General features: G+C 42.7%; 2 protein-coding genes across 5 annotated transcripts in view; both read left to right on the plus strand.

The window, feature by feature from the left end:
• SPRED3 (sprouty related EVH1 domain containing 3) overlaps nucleotides 1-4,185 on the plus strand; it is a 68,736-nt gene extending 64,551 nt beyond the window's left edge. Inside the window, exon 7 of the mRNA XM_033956585.1 lies at nucleotides 3,625-4,185. Within this exon, the coding sequence (XP_033812476.1) occupies nucleotides 3,625-3,631 (7 nt within the window). The 3' untranslated portion in view covers nucleotides 3,632-4,185. The remainder of the gene's footprint in view (nucleotides 1-3,624) is intronic.
• Nucleotides 4,186-6,298: 2,113 nt separating this feature from the next.
• Nucleotides 6,299-17,362, plus strand: FAM98C (family with sequence similarity 98 member C). 4 transcript variants are annotated; one of them, XM_033956752.1, is made up of 8 exons: nucleotides 6,299-6,427; nucleotides 9,574-9,737; nucleotides 12,819-12,953; nucleotides 13,940-14,112; nucleotides 15,173-15,256; nucleotides 15,404-15,520; nucleotides 16,045-16,212; nucleotides 16,757-17,362. In XM_033956752.1, exons 1-8 carry the CDS (start codon nucleotides 6,363-6,365, stop codon nucleotides 16,898-16,900), a joined length of 1,050 nt encoding a protein of 349 aa, XP_033812643.1. In that variant the 5' UTR covers nucleotides 6,299-6,362; the 3' UTR covers nucleotides 16,901-17,362. The 4 variants fall into 4 exon arrangements, with proteins under 4 accessions (XP_033812643.1, XP_033812646.1, XP_033812644.1 ...); XM_033956753.1 differs by lacking the exon at nucleotides 6,299-6,427 and adding an exon at nucleotides 7,598-7,982; XM_033956754.1 differs by lacking the exon at nucleotides 6,299-6,427 and adding an exon at nucleotides 7,598-7,955.
• Nucleotides 17,363-18,228: the final 866 nt, after the last annotated feature.

Below are 18,228 nucleotides of genomic sequence, written 5' to 3' on the forward strand. Positions count from 1 at the left end.
AGTTTCTCTAATCTTTTGGCATATGATAGGCTTTCCATACCCTTTATCAGTCGCGTCGCTCTCCTCTAAACCCTCTCGAGTATCGCCATATCCTTCTTAAGATACGGCGACCAATATTGGACGCAGTACTCCAGATGCGGGCACACCATTGCCCGATATAACGGCAGGATAACATCTTCTGTTCTGGTTTCCTACATGATATTCACCCTCATTTTATTTTTCTTACCTCATTTCAGAGAAATGGAGAAAATGATGGCAGACGAGGATTAAAGAATCATCTAGTTTGCCCTGTTTCATTCCTTGTGTATAGCCATAGAGCCAAGTTGATCTCTGGTTTCCTTTAATTTATTCACATTTAAGGATCCTTTGTGCTTATTTCAGGCTTTCTTAAACTTAGTTATCATTTGTCTCCACCATTTCCCTTGGGAGCTCGTTGCATGTATTCATCACCCTTTCCATGTTGGAGCTGCAGACCATGATCTCTTGTTCTTGAGAAGCATTCTCTCTGAAAAAGGTTTGTTTTTCATGTATTATTTATATCGGAGGTATATGAATATTTGCATCATATCTACTCAATCTCTCTTCTGCTCCAGAGTATACATATCTAGCTCCTCCAATCTAATGCAACTGTTGGTATAGATCCCCATGCCATCAAGGGACTGATACCCTCAATCAACTTGCATTGGCATCTCCCTTCCACTTCTTGTAATCCAGTAGCTCTCCCTCTCTCTCAAGCACCTCTCCTGCTGGTGATAAAGGACATCAAAATTCCATCCCTTCCAACTGCAAGAGGGAGGAAAGAAAGAGGGAGAAATGTTTGATTGAGATTTTGGCATTGTTTATCGCTGGTGCCCTGAGCCAGTGCCTCATCTGGTCCATTGGTTGAGCTAGGGTTACCATATGTCCAGGTTTCCCTGGACATTTCCTCTTTTTGGCACTCCGACCAGGTGTCTGGGCAGTTTCTTCTTTTGCCCTCATTTTGTCTGGATTTGGCCATTTGGGGAAGCATGGCATTGGCGGGCAGCAACCTGAGGAAAATTGAAAATCAGCTCCTGAGTCTGGACTGAAGAGCTGCCCTGCTTCAACACACTGCCAGCAGCTGACCCAGAAGGCTTCCCTCTCACACAAAATGTGTCAGAGAGAAGCCTGCGGGGTCAGCCACCAGCAGTGTGTAAGAGCTGCTGCTGGCAGGTGTGTTTTAGAAAAACTAACTGCAAGGGCTGAGAGAATGGGGGGAGGGCAAGAGAGATTCTGCATGGGCTGGAGGAATGAAAAGTGGAGAGATGCTGTATGTGCTGTGGGTGGGAAGTGAGATTAAGAGAGATGCTGTATAGGCTGAGGGGTAGGAAAAGAAAGGGAGATGGTTGTACTTGGGTGCATGGAATAGGAGGGAAAGAGAGATGGTGCACATAGGGAAAAGAAGAAAGTGGGAAAATTGTTGGACATGGTGGTGGAGAGGAGGGAGAAATATTGGATGTTGTTGAGTGAGGTGAGACAGATGGAAAGGGATGCAAGAGAGAGGAATGTTGGCCATGGTGCTGGAGGAAAGGGAGGGAGAGATGGTGGGAATGGTGACACCATGTGGGAGGAAAGGTGTTGGCAGGGAAATGAATAGCAGAGGATAGTGATTATAGTGGGTGAAAATATGGTAATGGGGAGTAGACTGAAGATGGAAGAGAACAGAAGAGTAAGTGAGAGAAGATGAAAATTTGATAGGTAGCTGAAAAGTAAAGGGAGAAAGGGTGAAATTTGAGTAGATTTAGGCAGAAAAGAAAAAAGGGAGGAAAGAGCTGAATAGAAAAGTTAATATGTCAGAAGCAGTTGTAAAAAGGGAATGGAACCAAGACAGGAAAGAGAAAACCAGTGGACAGCAACCGTCTGAAGAAGAATTTGCAGAAGACAGGAAAGCAGAAAAAAAGAGAAACTGGAACCAGATTGATGGAAAAATAAATCTCCAGACAACAAAGGTAAAAAAAAAAAAAAAGAGGAATTTATTGACTGAAATACGTTAGCCTTGAGAAATGTATATAGTAGATGTCTTTATATTGTGTTCAACAGAAAGGGAAATGTGTTTCTGTTTTTATTTCTCCAGTGTTGAAGTATTTGTTGACCATTGCTGTAGCTGGTAGGGATCCCCAAGCACCGCCAGCTGAGGTCCTCCTCCAAAGGTGGCCAGAATTCCCTTCTACCAAGTGTAGAAGTCACTGGCAGCATCCTTGAGCCACTGAGGCTGTGGCTTAGTGATGTTGATGCTGCCAAGCTTGGTAAAAGTGATTTTTGGCCACTTTCAGATAAATCTTCAGCTGACATAGCTTGAGGGTCCTCATCAACTGGAGTATGCATATTTTATATTTATATTAGAGGCTCTGGTCGAGACCCATTTACAAAGTATGTATGAGGTCTGTTCAAAAAGTTCCAGGACTGATTTTATAAAAATGTATTAAACAATCTTACAACTTATTCCATTGGGTCCCCTTCAAAGTACTCCCCTTCCCTACATATACACTTTTCCCAACATCATTTCCACTTCTGGAAACAGTCCTTAAATGCATCTTCAGGAATCATCAAAAGTTGCTGCGTCAAATTTTGCTTTATGTCTTCAATGGTGTCCAATCACTTACCTTTCAGCATGGATTTAAGTTTAGGAAACAAGAAGAATTCAGCAGGGGGGTCAAGTCAGGAGAGTTAGGTGGCTGGGGAAGAACTATCATTGCATTTTTGCACAAAATTTGTGAATTTTGACGCATTCCAAACACCTTTCACGACCCATGACATGTTCCCCATAAGCCACTTTCAATGTTTCATAAGTTTCTGTAGCGGTCTTATCCAATTTAAAACAGAACTTCACGCCGTAGCATTGCTCATTAAGGTCGCACATGATGAAAAATAGTCGATCACGAAAACACACTTTCACAAAAACTGCCGTAGCTCGGAGACAAAAACAGTTATCAACAAACAGAAAAAAGGAGGTTACTTGTGAGGTTTCAAGCTACTCAATGCCGCCTAGCATGTCTCAAAAGAACTTCCCATTGACGCACCATTCAAACTGTCCTGGAACTTTTTGAACAGACGTCCCAATTAATATTTCCAAACTAATAAAGTGTCTTTGCTTATTTGTAAATGGGTTTCGATCAGAGCCTCTAATTCAGTAGCATAATTAAATGAAATAACTACTTTTGAAGTTTATGGGGATGGGCAGGGATGGAAGAGATTACCTACAAGGACTAGAGGGATGGATTTGATTGTAGCAGGAACGGGTTTGATTTCTGACCTTGTGCACACAGTGCACTGCACGCAGACCAGACAGTCGCCGAGACCTGAGGAGAGGTCATCAGACTTGGCTTCCATTCGAAAAAAGATTGAAGAGAGAGAAGCCACCCTGGAGCTGGGACCTTCTGGGAGGGAGGAGAGGTCGAGGAGTTGGACGGCAGGCAGGCAGGACAGGAGGAGTCACTGTCACGATTGAATGATCTGATCACATCTGGACTCTTTGAGTCCTGGAAGTAACATAGTAAATGATGGCACATAAAGACTTGAATGGACCATCCAGTCTGCCCAACAGTTACACTCATTATAAAAATTTATGCTTAAATTGAATCATCTTTTTTTCTTTGATATTACTAGGTGCTAGAACATAGAAGCCTGCCTGGAACTTATGGAGTTACTGTTAAAGCTTGATATCTTGGGTTCCAACTACTGGAGCTGCTGTCGAAACTCACTCCAGCCTATCCAAACCATCACATGAATTGCAAGATACAGACCGTAAAAGTCCACCCAGCATCTTCCTCATGTTCTAAATTACTGGAGTTTCCATCAAAGCCCTCCCCAGTCCATCATAAACTGAATTGCCATATATGGGACACAGACCGTTCAAGTATGCCTAGTACAGGCCCTTGTTCTTCAATAGATAGAGGGAGAGACATTGGATGAACGTCAGGAGAGACCCAAGAGAGGGGCAATGCACTGGATGGAAGTGGATAGAGATAGGGGGTGTACTGGCTGGGAGAGAAAGGGCATAAATACTGGATGGAAGTAGGAAGAGAGAGAAGGGCATGCTGGATAGAAGGGGAGAGAGAGGATAGAGTTAATGAAAGACAGGGGAATGAAAGGAAAGGAAATGAGAGGTGTGGTGTGAGAGAAAAGAGATAGAAATCTCTAGGTAGAGAGTAAAAAGAGGAAAACTGAATAGAGTAAGAATGAATGAAGAGAGGGAAAAAACAAATTGAAGTGGAAGAGATGAAGAAGACAGGAGAGAAAAAAAATGACAAGTGAACACAAAACCCTGGCATGAGAGTTATGTGAAGACAAGAGGAAAGCAGAAAGCAGAGACTGGGACCAACATGATTTAAAACCTTGGCTTAAATGGTTAGACAACAAAGGTAGAAAAAAAAATTGTATTTTAAAAATTTTGAATAAAGTACAAAACTCACAATTGAAAGTCTGATATATCATGGGCACAGCACAAGAAAGGAATATAGGGCGTCATGGGGGACAAGTCACATGGGGTGCAATTATAGCTTGCTACAGCCCTGACTGCTACAGTAATCAACCACCTAGGGGAAAGACGGGGCAATGTGTTCTCTTTTATTTTTTGTCTTCACAAATATGATAACCCTAGGTTGAGTTGACTTGTCATATAATTTAGTTGCCCTTCTCTGGGAGCCTCTTTCTATATCCTTTTACATACATGGCCTCCAGTACTGTGTAGTCTCACCAATGCCCTGCATACAGGTATTCAATCATCACTTTTTTTCTTACTCACACATAGGATTTCCCTGGGTCAAGATGGGATGCACTTCATTCAAGTGGCTCTGCTCACTGCCTTATCAAGCCATTTAGTTGTCTTTAAACTAGCATCTATTTATTTATTCGTTCATTCAGTTTTCCATACTATATCTTCAGGAAGAGGCTAAAGACCCCCCTTCTCCTCAAACTCATAACTACATATCTTTTCCTCAAACACATAACTACAGCCCTAAGCTGCCTATATTACCTTGACTGGTGTTCATGCCCTCAGTTCTCAGGAATCCACCACATCCTATTGTAAACCGTATCAATCTTATTGTAAACTGCACTGAATCTCAGTTGAGTTTTGCGGTATAAAAGAAACTGTATGGTATACTGTTCTCCTCAGGGAGTTCAAAACGGTTTACATGAATTGAGCTTAAAGCTGTAGAAAAAAAGTAAATATGTATTTTTAAAAAAATACAACAAATATGGAAACTTATAGAAATGAATTTATCTAAGGATTGTGCTTGTCCTCTGTCTTTAAATAGTAAAGAATCAGCTAGGCATGAAGTTGCCTGCATGTGACAATAAGTTACAGGTTATAATTAAGGGTAGGGGTGGCTTTTTTGTAGGGAAATAATGTATACAAAGGAGATATGATATAGCCTAGTCATGTAATGTGACTGACCTGGGGTCTCCATCACATAAGTCCACAATCTAATGCATAGATTAATGCTTGTCATTGAACAGGTTCTCTACTGGAGGAAGGATAAAGCAAGGTTCTGAGAAGAAGACACCCATAGGCAGTTACGGAACCCACTACACGACTACGTATAACTGTCTCCAGACTGACTGATGTTAGAACTTCAGTCTTCTTATTTCATGTTCTTTACATGTTTTTGGGACATTTTGCTTGATGGGTTTAAATATGGCTCTGTAACAATACCAAAGACCCTTTCTTTGCACCAATATTTTTCAAGTTTATATGCAATATCTACATATTTGCATGCTCTGCTGAAACGCCATCCATATGCACATCCACATGCAAAGTGCATGCATGCCACCATGTCAAACTGTATACTTTTGCACTAGTTGGCATTTTCTAAGAAGTCATTTGCATAAGTATGTGGCTTACATCCACGTGCGAATGAATAAAATATTACCAAAGTAGGTGCAGACAGCAGACTGTAACTGTTTAAAGCGTGCACCGCCACTCAGTCCCTCCTCTACATTTTATCTTTGCCACCAAGTTACCGCATCACCCCAAACAGGACGATGCAATCCAGTCTTAATTCCACCCCCACTGCATACACGACTGCGTGTGAGCCCCTACTTTTCTTAGATTATACAGGAACCGGGCGCAACTCAGTCACGCCGATATAACAACACCAGGACGTGGGGGAGGGGGGAGGAAAGGAAATAGCCACGCCCCCTACATTTTACCCCCGCCTCCCTTCCTCCGCGCTTTACAACAGCCTTTCCCAGCTCGAGGGAGGCTGCGTCGTACCCTCCCTCCCCCGTCACGTGACAAGGGAGCGTAGGCCGAGCGTCGCGGGTCACGTGGTTAGGTTACCAGGAAGTTGGGAGAGGGTTGGGCAGTACGTGGGGGTGCACGGAGTCATAATAATAGAAGAATGAGTGCGGAGTCGGTTCCGTGCTCTTCCCCCGTTGTGTTGCGACCGGTGCTTCGGGCTCTAGGGTGGGTGAGAGCGTGTCAGGCCCAGGATGGGAGGGGGCAGCGGGGACCGTCTCCGTGTGTGTGTATTCAAACATTCCTTCTCTCAAAGGTCATGTCAACTTATAATAGAAAAAAAATATGCTCAGTTATTCAGAGTAGTGAAGACGTAAACACGCTTGAGAAATAGGCCGCGACATGGCAAATGAAGCTTGACCTGGATAAGTGTAAGGTGATGCATGTCGGTAACAAAAATCTTGTACACCAATACAGGATGTCTGGTGCTGTACTCGGAGAGACACCCCCTCTCCCCCCCCCCCCCAGGAAAGAGACTTGGGAGTACTGGTCGATGAAGTTGTCCGCGCAGTGTGCGGCAGCGAAAAGGGCAAACAGAATGCTTGGAATGATTAAGAAGGGGATCACGAACAGATCGGAGAAGGTTATCATGCCGCTGTACCGGGCCACGGTGCGCCCTCACCTGGAGTACTGCGTCCTGGTCGCCGTACATGAAGAAGGATACGGTACTACTCGAGAGGGTCCAGAGAAGAGCGACTAAAATGGTTAAGGGGATGGAAGAGTTGTCATACAGCGAGAGATTAGAGAAACTGGGCCTCTTCTCCCTTGAATAGAGGAGATTGAGAGGGGACATGATTGAAATGGTCAAGATAAAGACAGGTTGTTCACCCTCTCCAAGGTAGGGAGAACAAGAGGGCACTCTCTAAAGTTAAAAGGGGATAGATTCCGTACAAACGTAAGGAAGTTCTTCTTCACCCAGAGAGTGGTAGAAAACTGGAATGCTCTTCCGGAGGCTGTCCAGAGATTCAAGACAAAGTTAGACAAGTTCCACTAGATCAGAACGTAAGCAGGTAAGGCTAGACTCAGTTAGGGCTCAGGTCCTTAACCTGGGAGCGCTGCATGAGCGGACTGCTGGGCACGATGGACCATTGGTCTGATCCAGCAGCGCAATTCTTATGCTCTTATGACATAGAGACAAAAACAAGGGGTGAACCATAAGAATGTTGCCTCACCACCCAATCATCGCATATTAATGTATTTCAATTGATATAAAAATTTTAATTATGCTGTGTTGCCACAGTTTGTTATTTTGCAATTTTCGACTCCGTGAGACTGATAGACTGTGGCAACACAACATAATGAAAATTTTGATATCAATTGAAATACATTAATATGCGATGGTTGGGTGGTGAGGCAACATTCTTAGGGTTCGCCCCTTGTTTTTACCTCTATGTCTCTGCACATATTTTTTTTATTATAAGTTGATATGACCTTTGAGAGAAGGAATATTTGAATATTAAAGAGTGATTTTTATGTCAAATTTGCCATATTTTCTTTAATCACTCATACAATATAGAGTACCAAGTCTGTGGTCTCCCTTATTTATTTAGCAGTATGTGTGTTGACAACCTTTTATGTATCCTGTGGGGACCGAGAGCTTTATCAGAGCAGGGCAGAGGGATTAGCTATTAGATGGATTTGTGAGTGAGGAGCTGGGCATGTAACTTGGGAAACATTTCTGCAATGAGAAAAGGAGGTGCGTGCATTCTTTCATTAGTGATAGGTAATATATTTTTATGTTTATTAAAATCTTTATATACCACCTATACAGCCAAAAAAGGATCAAAGCGGTTTACAGTACGATTCAATCAAAATTATAAAAAGAACTCCATTTAAATAGAAAAGAGAAGAAGAAAAGAAATAGCATTTCTTAATACATAATATTATATAACATCTAAATTAATAATTAATTAAAAATAAAAAATTTTACGAATGTATAAATGCAGACAGCAGTCCCGAATTCGCATCCCGTCAGTTTAAAAAGGCCAGTTGAGGATGTTTGGTTTGGATTTGTATTTTTTACCTCTGATTACAGTTTTTTGGTCAGAGTGGGGGGAGGGAGGCGGGCTGGACTACTCCAGGACTCATAAGAGTCCAGGGCCCTGGTGTGCTATTGCCTCTGGACCTAGGTCGTTAGTAGGCATAGTTGGATAGGTTATTGTATGTTAAATACATACGTAATGTTGATGACTGTTCTTTATGTAGTGGAAGATGTTCTGCTGTCCCTTTCTCGACTATGATATCTTGCCCCTGTTTTGCTTGTTTTCATCAATAAAAAAAATTGTACCTAAAAATGCCAGTTGAAAAAATATGCCTTTAAATGTCTTAAATTTTTGAAAAGATTCTTCCTTGATTAATTCATTTTTAAAAAATGCGCAGTTTCTAGTTGGGTCAAGATGAGCCTTTGAGATATGGGGTACAACTACTCTGTTATCGTTCAAAAATCTTAATAAATGCATAATAGGTGCATAAATAAAACTGAGCTTCCAAAGGTAATCCTTCTTCAGATCAGTGATAGAAAAGAATGAATGATGAATAGCACTTCCCCAGTTCTACTGTGGGCTCATTTACACGGAGGATTGTTGTAACAGTGTGACTGGCTGTGAATTCTGTCCTGAGTGCGCAGCAGCGTGGATACTAACATTGCATGCATAAGGTGGCCAAGTACATATGCATATGTCCATTATCCCAAACTCCTCCTCCTTCCCCCACCACCAGCTTTAAGTATCAATAATCTTGAATGCATGTAATAATGAGTTCTTAGTAAGATATGGTAGAGCTTATAGGAAAAATATTTCAGGCAGGGGAGAAGGCTGTCATTAGTTTTTATTGTTCATCCTGCCACACGTTTCTTTTAAAAATGGGAAATTATTCTCATTTTTCAATCTGCTGGGAAAAAAAAAATCAGTAGTGACGATTGAGTTAATTTAAATACAAAGTTGTGGTCTCATATAGAGCATTATACCAACTTCAAATATATTACAAAAAAGTAAAAAACACTTCAGAAACCTTTACAGCAGGGGTGTCCAACCTGCGGCCCCATGAAGTATTTTGTGTGGCCCCGGTCGAGGGTGATGCAGTGTTTTCCTCTGCTGCCCCCGGGTGTTTACCATCTTGCCGGCTCCCTCTGTCTTGCTGCAGCGTTTGCGCGGCCCCAGAAAAAAATTTTGGGCAATGCGGCCCAGGGAAGCCAACAGGTTGGACATCCCTGCTTTACAGCTTTGTGGTCCTCAGAAAAAGCACCTGCTCTGAAGAATTTGCCATCCAGGTTCTTAGCTTGTCTTGATGGGTGGCTGTTTTCCTGTGACCTTCAGGTATGAAGGCTCACTGATGGACGAGGAGGAAGAAGAGGAGGTGGCCCTGGCTAAGTTGGTGAGCGGCGGAGCCTCGTGCCAAGAGTTAACAGCACTGTGCTGTTGGCTGGTGACTGAGCTGAGGCTACTGTGTTTGCTGGAGGAGGATGTCAGCCCCACTAGTGGTAAGAGGAGGAAGCAAATAATTACTAAAATGTATTTTTTTTTTCTCGTTAGTCTGGCCCTACAATTGAGCAACTGTGTTTTTCACATGTGACCTTGCTTTTCAACCCCTACCAATTTATGCAAAAAAGGCTTTTCAATGTTTTCTATAAACTGTCTATTCTTTTGTATCCTCTGTGGGCTGCTTCTGTATACCAGCGCACCTTACCATATTTGTAACTTGCTTTCAGCACTATATTTGCTTGCAGAGTACACACAGCAAAATGCATCAGGGAAGGGGGCAGGGTGAGGGTGGTATTAGAAGTGCAGATGAGAGGTCCAGGATGCATTATGTAATAATTGCAAGATACAGGAATCCAAGGGGATATTTAAAAATGATAGAAAGTTTAAAGACAAAACCCAAGGTGGCATTTATACCCATGGGTTCGGGAACTAGGTTGTACCTGGGCTTCTCATTGTTTGGAATAGTCAAGAGACAATTTGAGGGGCATTTTCAAAACATACATCTAAATCAGATTTGAACGTTTGGCGCTAGATGTCCAAAGTTGGCAGTAAAAAAATGCCTGTTTTCGAAAGACAAACCACTATGGGGCTCATAATCAAACCTTAAACACGTCTAAAAACCTGCCCAAGTCGGCACTTGGATGACCTAAAAGACAGGTCATCCAAGTGCCAATAATCAAACCGAATTTCTGGACTATCGAGGGACTTTTTAGGCCTCTGAATGCTGCTGTATGCCCAGAGCTAAAAGGGGCATATCTGGAGGAGTGGTTAGGGTGGTATTTGGGCAGGACGTGAGCCAAACTACACTTAGTCTTCCTGCAAGGATAATCAAATTTACGAGACTTCCTGAACGAAACATATACAATGTGAAAACAGGTATAAGTTCCAAAAAGATATCCAAAGTGATCAGATAACCACTGTAGAGACAAAGTAAAGACCCACACACACTCCCCCATTAATCACTGACCCTGTCACACCCCCACAAAGATCAGAATAAAAATGTACATACAGCACCTGGTATAGGAAAGCCTAGTAGAGCTGCATAGAGGTGGCTTAAGTAGTCAGGGGTGGGCTAGTGAGCCTTAGAGTAGAGGACCCAGGCCCATAAGCCACTCTAATCACTATATTTATGGTGAAAAATGTGAGACCACCCAAAAAAACCAAACCCTACTCTACTGCTATATAGGTGCCACCTGCAGCCATAAGGGCTAATGGGATTGTAGACAGGTGGATATAGTGGGTTTTGGGGGGCTCACCATAACCTATATGGGAATTCTGGTGAGATGTTTATGTTGCACCCTTTTTGTGAAGTTCACAGCAGTGCCCTGTAAGGTGCCTCGCTGCTCTTGCCATGTCTGGGTGGCCAGTCCATCACAATGCTGGCCCCTCCCATGTCCAAATGGTCTTGTTCTGGATTTGTGGAACTTGGCCAAATTTTTGGTTGAAAATGTGGTATAAAGATAAGACATATTGGTGGTCTGGCCGATGAACTGCCTGGACGTCCAGATAGACGATTTTCAGAAAAAAAAATATTTTGGTTGAATGTTTTGGATGTGTAGTGATTTGCCTTATGAGAATCAACATTTTCCCAGTGCCGTCTTTGGGCATTTAGCATCATACGTACGAATTGGACTTAGACATATGTTTTGATTATGCTCCGCCATACGGGAGGAAACTCAAAAGAAATATATTTTTTACCTCCCCACCTTATGTTTTGACCTTTTCTGGTTTTCTTTTCTATATTTATTATAGTTCCTCCCGCTCTCCTCACGTGTAGGTTTGTTATGTCGTTGTCTTCAATGTATTTTAAACAGGATGGACCCCTTCTTTTATGTGTAAATTGCTTTGAATTACAATATTGCGATTGAATCAAAATTTTAATAAAACTTTAAAAAACTTGAAATAATTTAAAAAAACCAAAACCCTCTATCTGGACATACAGATCATTGGGACGCCCAGACTGCCACGATGTCTATCTTTATACCACATTTTTGACCAAAATTTAGTCCAAGTCCCAATTTAGTTTAGGACATGACCATTTGGACATGCGAGGGTCCAGTCCTATAATGGACTGGCCACCCAGACATGGCAACAAAGCAGTGGGGCACCTTAGAGGGCACTACAATGAACTTCACATAAAGGGTGCCAGATAAACATCTCACTAGAACTCCCTTATAGGTTATGGTGAGCCCCCCAAAACCCACTGTACCCACCTGTCTACAATCCCAATAGCCCTTATGGCCGCAGGTGGCATCTATATGGCAGTTGAGTAGGGTTTGGGGGGTTTTGGTGGGCTCATATTTTCCACCATGAATGTAGTGGTTAGAGTGGCTTATGGGACTTGCTAGTCCTCTCTATGGTTCACTAGCCCACCCACCAGGCTACTTAAGACATCTGTGTGGAGCTTTCCTAGGCTTTCCTATAGTAGGTACTGATGTTCTGGAGACAGTTATAAGTTTGTATTCTGATCTTTGTGGGTGTGAGGGGGTCCATGAGCATGGGGGGAGTGTGGGGGTGTCTTCTCTTAATGCATGCAATGATTATCTGGTCAGTTTGGGCATCTTTGTTTCAAACGTATAAGTTCTGTCCAGGATGTCTTGTAAAATGTTTGATTATCATTGCAAGACGTCCATGTCTAACCTGCCCTTGAGACTGCCTAAAGCCTGCCCATAACATGCCTCCACCACGCCCATCTCGTGTTCTGAGCGCACAGAGGCTAGATCACCTTGCTAGACGTACAGAAAGACGTTTTATTATCCTGACGATTAGGACGTCCAAGTGCTGATTTAGGATGCTTTTTGGACATATATGTCTTTTGATTATGGGCCCCTTTGATTTTAAGATTTTTTTAAAAATTATTGTATTATAGCCACAGTTTGGTTGGTTTTTTAGCTTTTTTTTTGTATTCATATACTGCTTATAGCCTAAGCAGTTTACATTCAGGTACTCAAGTATTTCTCCCCATCTGCTTAGAGTTAGGACTGGATAGCAGTGATAAGCAATGAGTAATGAGGCATAGCATCAAATCCTGAGACAGGATGGCCAGGGTCAGCAGATCACACACTTTTCCTTCTCCCTAGGGCCTGAAGATGCAGACACCTTTCAGTTGGAGATGAGTGGAGTGCTGAGTGAGCTGCATTGTCCATATACATTGCTGACCTCTGGGCATGTGACCTCCCGGTTGACCGATGCCAAGAACTGTCTACTGCTGCTCGGTAAGTGCATTGCACAGACTGGGAAAGAAGAAGGTAAGGAAAATTTACTTTTAAAAAATTGAAGAATGATTTTTGATTTCAGTGATTTTTATATGATAAAGGACAGAGGGCTAGATTCACTAAGCAAACCGATCGTGTACAGATCGGTTTGCGAGCCCTTTGCAACCCGATTTCCCTCCGACCCGATTCACTAACCTCTCCTCCGATCCAATCCTGATCCGTGCATGCAAATGAGGGGAATCGCCATGCAAAGCAGGAAAGACGCAATTCACTAAACTTATCGACTGGCTGGCCAATCAAAAAACTAGCGATTGGTGAGGACCAGTCACGTTCTATAAACCTCAATTCTCCTGCTCTGGCTGCCTTGCTCTCTGCCCTGATTCTCTTGCCTGCCGCCCTGCTCGCCACCCTACTTCTCTGCTCTCAGCCCCGATCTCCTGCCTTCCCCGATCTCCTGCTCTCAGCCCCGAATCTCTCCTGCCACCCCGACTCTCCTGCTCTTCCCTGCAGTGCAACACCGTGGTTTTAACCCACAGGCTTAAAGCGGGTTAAAACCACAGGCTTGCAAAAAAAAAAAAAAAAAAAAATGTTTCCTACTGAGAGCATGCGCAGACCATCTAAAGGCAAGGAAGATGGTCTACGCATGCTCAAGGATCACTTTCTAGCAATCTGTGCGGAGGGTGGGGGGGGGCGTGCCAACGATTATCCCCATTTGCATGCAGGCCTTTAGTGAATTTGTCAGCCTGCATGCAATCAGGCACAGATAGGACACGGAAAGGAAGTTAGTGAATCTAGCCCTGGGTTCCTGTTAACATTCAAACAGCTGTATAATGTCCCTCCCTTTTTTTTTAACTCCAGGAACGTTTTATAGCCATGTAAAAGCTGTCACCTTGTTATTGTTCCACTTGTAGGAAGATGATGTGTTTCACTTGGAAAATGATACTGTGAGATCTGCAGCCTCCCTGTGTTTTATTTTGTGCTTGCAGAATTTCTGAGCTCAGAGCTGCAGGCAGCTAGGCTGCTGTCCAGCAGACCATTTCCTGTGCCGGAGAAGAACGAGGCTGCTGAGGAACTCAGGCAAATCAGCCTGGCACTGAATATGCCTGAATCTACTTTGAGCAGCCCTGCATCACAGCTGCTAGAAGGAATGAGAGCTAAGGTGAAAGGAACCTCAACACCAAATGGAGAAAGTTTCCTCTTTACCTTTATTGCCTTCATTGTTTTATATTTTAATATTATGATGGATGGGTATAAATTTATTTAAATAAATGCATATGTTGGTGGTAGACACAGCTGGGTTTAGATAAGTTCCAAGATAAAATGTTAATAAGAACATAAGAATAGCCTTACTGGGTCAGACCAATGGTCCATCAAGCCCAGTAGCCCGTTCTCACGGTGGCCAATCCAGGTCACTAGTACCTGGTCAAAACCCAAGGAGTAGCAATATTCCATGCTACCGATACAGATCAAGCAGTAGCTTCCCCCATGCCTTTCGCATTAACAGACTATGGACTTTTCCTCCAGGAACTTGTCCATGCCTTTCTTAAAACCAGCTACACTAACCGCTCTTACCACATCCTCTGGCAACGCGTTCCAAAGCTTAACTATTCTCTGAGTGAAAAAAAATTTCCTCCTATTGGTTTTAAGAGTATTTCCCTGTAACTTCATCGAATGTCCCCCTAGTCTTTGTAATTTTTGACGGAGTAAACCATTGTTAGGTAGACTTGAGAAAGCCACTATTTATTCTTAGGTGTATGTAGCAACAAAATGATTGATTCTTTAGTATCCTGTTGTGTACCCATGACTTGGATTGACCACTGTTGGAAAGAAAACGCTGGGCTTGGTGGACCTTTGGTTTGACCCAGTATAGCATATTTTATGTTCTTGTCTCAGATTCCTTTAGGTAACAGTGGTACAATCTTTGTTACATCATATACTGTTTGTGTTTCCGCTCTTCAGTGCTGAGTAAGAATAAGATTCCCCACAATAGGAGGAAATGTGAGCATCACCTCATCTACCAGCAGTAGCTTTACTGTTCAGCCTGAAGAAAAGTGGCTGCATCACAGTGAAAAATATCTTTTGGTCTTCAGCTGCTGTTCTTACCTTTCTCCTGAAGAAGGGCTTATTGTCCCTCTCGTAACCATTTTTACTTTTTTAATGGGTTTTTTTGCTTTGTTTTTTTTTCCTCCAGCCTGTTGAAATGTGCATGTCCCCCTTAGGTATCTGATCTTTTGTCTACCTTGCCTGAGAGTGAAGCAGTGATGAGGCCTCTGCTGAAAGTCCCCTTGGATCCCCATCAGTGGGTATGGTGGCGTACTCTTTTGGGGAGGGACCAGTGAGGTGTTATGTCACAGCCTGTGACATTTTTGCTAGCTGTTCTTGGGATGATAAGTAATTTGCATAAAGGTATGTCATGACTTGCAACCATGTTACTTCCATCTATCCCTCAGGAGCAGCTGCAGCAGATCCAGCAGACCTTGCGTAGCGAGTATGAATGTCGCATGCGAATGCTGGTCTCTCGCTTCCATGTAACACTACAGTCCTTCCACTGGTCTGAGAGGTCAAAGGTAAGAAGTCGCAGAACTATAAAACAGGTTGGTCCCATTCTTGCTCACTATTTGACAATAAATAACTTTGCTTTGAATCAGGTAACATGAAATTTCTACAAGATGTGATATTAAATAGATGAAAAGTTAGACCATATTAGAATCTGAGGGAGTTAGAAGAAAAAGAAGCCATTAAACCAGACTTTTTTAATGAAGAAATTCATCTGAGGAGGAGAGCTGGTGCTGCTGGAAGCTGCTGTCTTCTTCCAGCCCCAGGAAACATCTTTCTGAAGCTAAGATTCTGAGTGACAAGCCTTGGAAGGGAATCCAAGGGCTTGATGAAATGTCCCAGATGATCTGATCATGTCTGCAGCATGACTTTCTGTGGCTGGGCCAGTTTTTGAGTAGTACCACGCATTATTGAACCACCCTCTGTTTTCAAAATGTCATCCCCAGGACCAGTCCTAGGTTGAAATCTAAATGTGCATTTAGCCTTATGTAGTACTGATTATTTGTGTTTCCATGTACCTGCCTCTTCCTCCCAGGACCGAGAGAAAGAAATGTTCCAGGTGTACACTCCTCTTCGCTCTGCCCTAACTGTGCAGTCCCATGTGACTTTAGCCCACATACTTGCCATGCGGGAGGACACCTCACGCATCGTGAAAACCAGCAGCGGTGCCTCAAGGGAGAAAACCAGCTGTTCTGTGAACAAGGTGAGCATCAGGAAAGCACAACAGCTCTGATTCTGGCACCAAGGAGTGAATAATAGTGTTCATGGAAGGCATGCCTGATAAATCTGTGATAAAAGTACTTGTAAATGCAATCAGAAGGAGAAAACTAAGGCTGCAGTTGCTTGGAACAGCTGTCTGAGGGTAGTAAGTTTCAATACCAGATGGGGGAAGGGAGATTAACTAAAAAGCAGCTAACGTGAATCTGTCATATAAGAACCTTTTGGTCCCCTGCTAATTCCTGGGCTAACACTCTGTCTTGGATAGGATAGTCCATTCCTACAGGTTTAATTGAAATATTGTATAGTAATCATACTAATGGGCAAATGGCATTGTGGGAATTCTGTATAAGCAAAGGAAAGCACAAAAGGGGGACAGGTCTTTTTATTGTCCCCTTTCATGGAGGCCCTTCATGCTTTTATTTGATTGGTTGATTGGTCTACTTAGACCCTCTGTGTTGTTCCTTTTGTCTTTATAAACACTATCTCGTCTTCCATCATTAACCCTGAGCTGTCTTCCTTCTTCTGAGGTTCTCATGGGCAGTGTCCCAGACCGAGGGGGTAGACCTAACGAGATTGAGCCCCCCATGCCGATGTGGGAAAAACGGAGAGAATGGAAGGGTGACAGCAGCCAGAAACATTGGAAGAAGCATGGCAGAAAAAAGAATCGCTAGCTGCATGCTACTTGCTTACTTCCCAACCTCCTGAGAAAAGTTTGCCCTTGCCTTCCAGGAGAGATGCCAATAAGCACTGCCATAGGGGGATGAATTTTTCATGCACTTGCCTTACTAAACAGCAGGGGTCACTGTAAAGTTTTGCTTTGGTATAGTATATAATCTGTTTGTGTTTTATTGGTATGTTCAAAAGATAGACCAGCCTTGTGGGACTGATTGCATAAAGACTATTAGAGCTTGCTGATGAATGTTAATTTTTGTTTGGTTTATATAAATGGCAGATAAATGATCTGATGAATTTTCTTGTTTAATTTTGGATTTAAAAAATTAGATTTGCATGGTATCTGTGTGTTCAAGGGAGATCTGCCAAGGTTTTGGTGTACTTATGTTAGAAAACTGTTCTCATTATTTTTTTATGCCCTAGAAATGATAATGGATAATAAATATTTATAAAATCCTGTGCATCAGCATTACATTAACTGATTATAATAAAGAAAACAAGTGGATGAAATAGCATTGTAAGTTAAAGAATGACACTTTTAAAAATTATTATGAAATACTCAGCAACTGGATGTCGCTGAATTAGGAGCCAGCTGTGTGGCATTTTCATATATTGAGAGACTTGTGGCTAGTGGCTTAGCTAGAAAAATTGAGATGGGCCTCCTATAACACCATCTTTGCAAATAGAAAAAATTACTTTTTTTTCTACCTTTCTTATCTGAGCACTATTAATCACTGCTTGATTCGCTGTCTTCACTTGGATTCTGCAAATTTGTCCTCTCCTCCTTCCAACCTTTAGTGTATGCCCTGGTGAGTCCTTCTCTGCTGCTATTCTGCTAGTGCAGTGTATTGCAAACTGTATACCACGAGACGCTGGGAAGGAGGAGAGGCACCGGCTGACTGTCTACGCGTCTTCCCTTCCAGCATTCCCCACTGGCAGCGCATGCTTATGAAAAGATATAGACAGAGGCAGTATTAGGACAATTTTCAAAGGAATTTGCCCAGGTAATGTTATAGCTAGCCAACAGGTCCAACCACCCTCCAGCCGACTCCATTTTTCTTAGTCAGGTTCATGGGTTCCTGAAGAAGGGTTCTTCCCCGAAACCAGCGCGGTTGGACCTATTTTCCTGACGCGCTTCAATTCTGTGCTTCAGTGATGTGGTTTTTCATCGTTCAGTTAAGTCTACTACTTTTTTGATTTTCATTTTGATTGATTTTTGTTGGGGTTTCGGCTGGCAGGGTTCATTTAGGGGTTGCTCAGGTTTCACCTGTTACTCACCTGTTTTGATTCATTAGTTTTGATTTGTGGATATTTTCATTTTTATTTA

This window comes from Geotrypetes seraphini, chromosome 8 (assembly GCF_902459505.1).
Source record: "Geotrypetes seraphini chromosome 8, aGeoSer1.1, whole genome shotgun sequence".
In the NCBI taxonomy this organism is placed as follows: Eukaryota; Metazoa; Chordata; class Amphibia; order Gymnophiona; family Dermophiidae; genus Geotrypetes; species Geotrypetes seraphini.

Coding starts and splice junctions, on each gene's coding strand:
- FAM98C (XM_033956752.1), top strand. CDS start 6,363: ATGAGTGCGGAGTCGGTTCCGTGCTCTTCCCCCGTTGTGTTGCGACCG. Junction 12,954..13,939: donor GAACTGTCTACTGCTGCTCG/GTAAGTGCATTG, acceptor TTGTGCTTGCAG/AATTTCTGAGCTCAGAGCTG. Junction 14,113..15,172: donor TAGAAGGAATGAGAGCTAAG/GTGAAAGGAACC, acceptor TGTCCCCCTTAG/GTATCTGATCTTTTGTCTAC.